The sequence below is a fragment of the Chiroxiphia lanceolata genome (genome assembly GCF_009829145.1).
Source record: "Chiroxiphia lanceolata isolate bChiLan1 chromosome W unlocalized genomic scaffold, bChiLan1.pri scaffold_51_arrow_ctg1, whole genome shotgun sequence".
Lineage (NCBI taxonomy): Eukaryota > Metazoa > Chordata > Aves > Passeriformes > Pipridae > Chiroxiphia > Chiroxiphia lanceolata.
In genome coordinates this window covers 226,575-229,869 of record NW_022476503.1, presented here as the reverse complement: position 1 = coordinate 229,869, position 3,295 = coordinate 226,575, and the positions used below count along the sequence as shown (strand labels likewise).

The 3,295-nt window shown below is 51.7% G+C and overlaps 1 protein-coding gene across 1 annotated transcript; it reads left to right on the top strand.

The window, feature by feature from the left end:
* The first annotated feature begins 1,023 nt into the window (after positions 1–1,023).
* Positions 1,024–3,082, top strand: LOC116781511 (olfactory receptor 14J1-like). The gene has a single exon (XM_032677180.1). It carries the CDS (start codon positions 1,831–1,833, stop codon positions 2,830–2,832), a length of 1,002 nt encoding a protein of 333 aa, XP_032533071.1. The 5' UTR covers positions 1,024–1,830; the 3' UTR covers positions 2,833–3,082.
* The last annotated feature ends 213 nt before the right edge of the window (positions 3,083–3,295 follow it).

The following is a 3,295-nucleotide window of genomic DNA, read 5'->3' as shown; positions in this document are numbered from 1 at the left end:
ACTCCATGGAAAACACTGTGCTGCAACACATCACCCAGGAGGAGTCTGGATGAGCCCAAGGCTTTGTGTGTGCAGGAAGAGCCAGGGAGGATGCAGAGATGTCAGTGCAGGAAGGTGCCAGCCAGGTGGGGCAGCCAGGGGGATGACGACAGCCTGCAGGGAAAGGGGCAGAGCATGGACACCGTAGGACAGCCTGGGCTGGAGAGGAGACAGGGAGGGGGAGAAGCTGAAAGGCCCTGACACAACCACCTTCTGCAGGCCTTTGGCCATGGCTGCTGTCTGTGCCCCTGAGACCAGGAGGAGGGAAGTGGCCCTTGCAGCCCTGGGGCCTCCTGGCCTCCTTGTCCCTGCTCAACAGCCTGGCAGGTGCCACCCCATGGTCCTGCCCTTGGCATTGCACATCCCACATCCCAGTGCCCCAGGAAGAGCCCTGAGGAATGAGGCAGGGACAGCATCTGCCTTCCCAGGGGCTAGGAGTCAGGGCTTGGCCTGTTTGATTAAGGAAACAAGTCCAGTTTTCCTCAGCATCAGGGACACCTTCCCCTTGCTTGTCCATCCTTGTCATCACTGTCTGCAGTGTTCTGCTCTAACTGGAACCTGGGGACACGTTCTCAGCTGTGTCCCTCAGTGAGACTCATTAGCACTAAAGGAAACTTTAGTGTTTCAATCACATTTTGACTTCTTGAAAAGTTGTTTGAACTTCCTCTCAGGGACTGAGTCTCATGTAAACAACACCAAACCCCCTGGAGGGTCACTAAATGCCTGGGGCTGTTGCTGTGCTGCTGAGCTGGGCCGGGCTCCTGGCACACAGGGAGCTCCTGGCAAGCGAGAAGAGCTTCAAAGAGACAGCTCTGCTGGTGAGCAGCTCCTCTGCACAGCCCAGCAGGGTTGAGGGCACTGCCTCCAGCACCAGGGGCAGAGGAATGAGACAGAGAGAAGTTAAAGTCTTTCAGACATTGGAAGATGCTGAAACCTCACTGGGGGAGAATTTTTAACAGATCTTGGCACAGGAAGTGTGTTCATGCAGGGCAATGGGACTGCAGCTTTTGGAGGCATCTGGTAAAGCTGGCACTGCCCACCAACTACAGATTCTGCAAGTGCAACTCTGAGAGTATCTGGATTGTAGAGGAGGAGGACATGCTCAGAGCTTCAGCTCCCTCTCAGAATATTTCCAAGACAAAGATCTTTATAAGGTTAAAGAAATTTCCTGAGACTGTGTTTCCAGTTTCCTACTCTTGAGGAATGGAAGGAATAAATCATTAAGAAAGTATTAATTTTGACAAGTCCCCGAGACATCTGAACTGTGAGTGCTCAGTAGGTCTATCTGAGCTTCCTAATGTGCTTTCAGCCACAGCTCTGCCTGTGGGCAGCACCAGCATCACCTTTACTAGACCCATCAGGACTAGTCTGAGCTGTCCTTTTTGCACCTGCAAACGGAATACGACCCCTACCAGTGCAGCCTGTGGTGCTGGGGAAGGAGCTGAGTCTGCTTAAGTCAAATGCCATCATAAGGACACCTGGCTGTCTCCCTGAGGTTTCCTTCCAAGCTGTGAATTCTCCTCCAGATTGAAAAACTGTCCCTAAACATCTCCTTGTTATGTGGAACCCCTGTACAGAAGCACAGTGATGCTACAACAGTGAAAATGCTGTTGAGTAGGGACCCAGCACTGGAGCTGAAGGAAGATCTCCTAGGAAATCAAAAGGCTGTCTGTGTGTGACATGGGGAGTGTCTGTAGAACACAGCTTTGACTTTGTTTAGATAAGTCCACGCTAACTGGCCTCTTACTGTCTTCTTCTCCTGTGTTGGAAACAAAAACCCAGAGGCAGCAAATGTCCAACAGCAGCTCCCTCACCCAGTTCCTCCTCCTGGCATTGGCAGACAGGAGGGAGCTGCAGCTCCTGCACTTCTGGCTCTTCCTGGCCATCTCCCTGGCTGCCCTCCTGGCCAACGGCCTCATCCTCAGCACCATAGCCTGTGACCACCACCTGCACACCCCCATGGGCTTCTTCCTGCTCAACCTCTCCCTCACAGACCTGGGCTGCATCTGCACCACTGTCCCCAAAGCCATGCACAATTCCCTCTGGGACACCACAACCATCTCCTACACAGGATGTGCTGCACAGCTCTTTTTCTTTGTCTTTTTCATGTCAGTAGAGTTTTCCCTCCTGACCATCATGTGCTACGACCGCTACGTTGCCATCTGCAAACCCCTGCACTACGGGACCCTCCTGGGCAGCAGAGCTTGTGCCCACATCGCAGCAGCTGCCTGGGCTGCTGGGTTTCTCCATACTCTACTGCACACAGCCAATACATTTTCCCTGCCCCTGTGCCAGGGCAATGCCCTGGGCCAGTTCTTCTGTGAAATTCCTGCCATCCACAAGCTCTCCTGCTCACACTCAGGCTACCTCAGGGAAATTGGGCTCATTGGGGTTAGTGTCTGTTTAGTGTTCTGTTGTTTCATTTTCATTGTTTTCTCCTATGTGCAGATCTTCAGGGCTGTGCTGAGGATCCCCTCTCAGCAGGGACGGCACAAAGCCTTTTCCACGTGCCTCCCTCACCTGGCCGTGGTCTCCCTGTTTGTCAGCACTGCCACATTTTCTGACCTGAAGCCCCCCTCCATCTCCTCCCCATCCCTGGACCTTGTGGTGGCAGTTCTGTACTCAGTATTACCTCCAGCACTGAACCCCCTCATCTACAGCCTGAGGAACCAGGAGCTCAAGGATGCCCTGAGAAAAATGATGACTGGATGCTTTTCAATAGCAATAACCTGCCTCTTTTCTTCTGCACAACACTCATTGTGTAACACTTTACTGGCCCAGCCTGCTTTCTAAAGCTTTTGAGGGTGGTGGTGGGGGCTGTTTCCTACATTTTTTCGTCTTTAAATGTTGTTAACACAGAAATTTATTCCTCATATCATACCTAATTCACTCTCTACCTCTTTGTTTTGACCCACAGTTGTGTAAATGAGGAATCATTCTCTGTGTGCACTTAAACAAAATAAAAGTTCCTGCAGCAACTTCTTTGTCAAACATCCTGCCTTTGTTATTCTGTACATGAGGAATCACAATCTCTGAGTAGAATAAAGGATTTGAATTCTTTTTTCCAGATTCACCCTCCAAGAACTTCCCTAAAACTGGAGGGCAGTGCCTGTGTGCAGAGGAGAAGGGGTAAAGAGTCCTGGTACAGCAGCACTGCCAGGGAGCAGCAGCTCTTGGCCTTTTCAGAGATGCTCTTTTTCCACTGCCTCCCTCTCCTTTCTGCTCCTTGCCCAAGGCCTGAGTGCTCTGGCAGTTC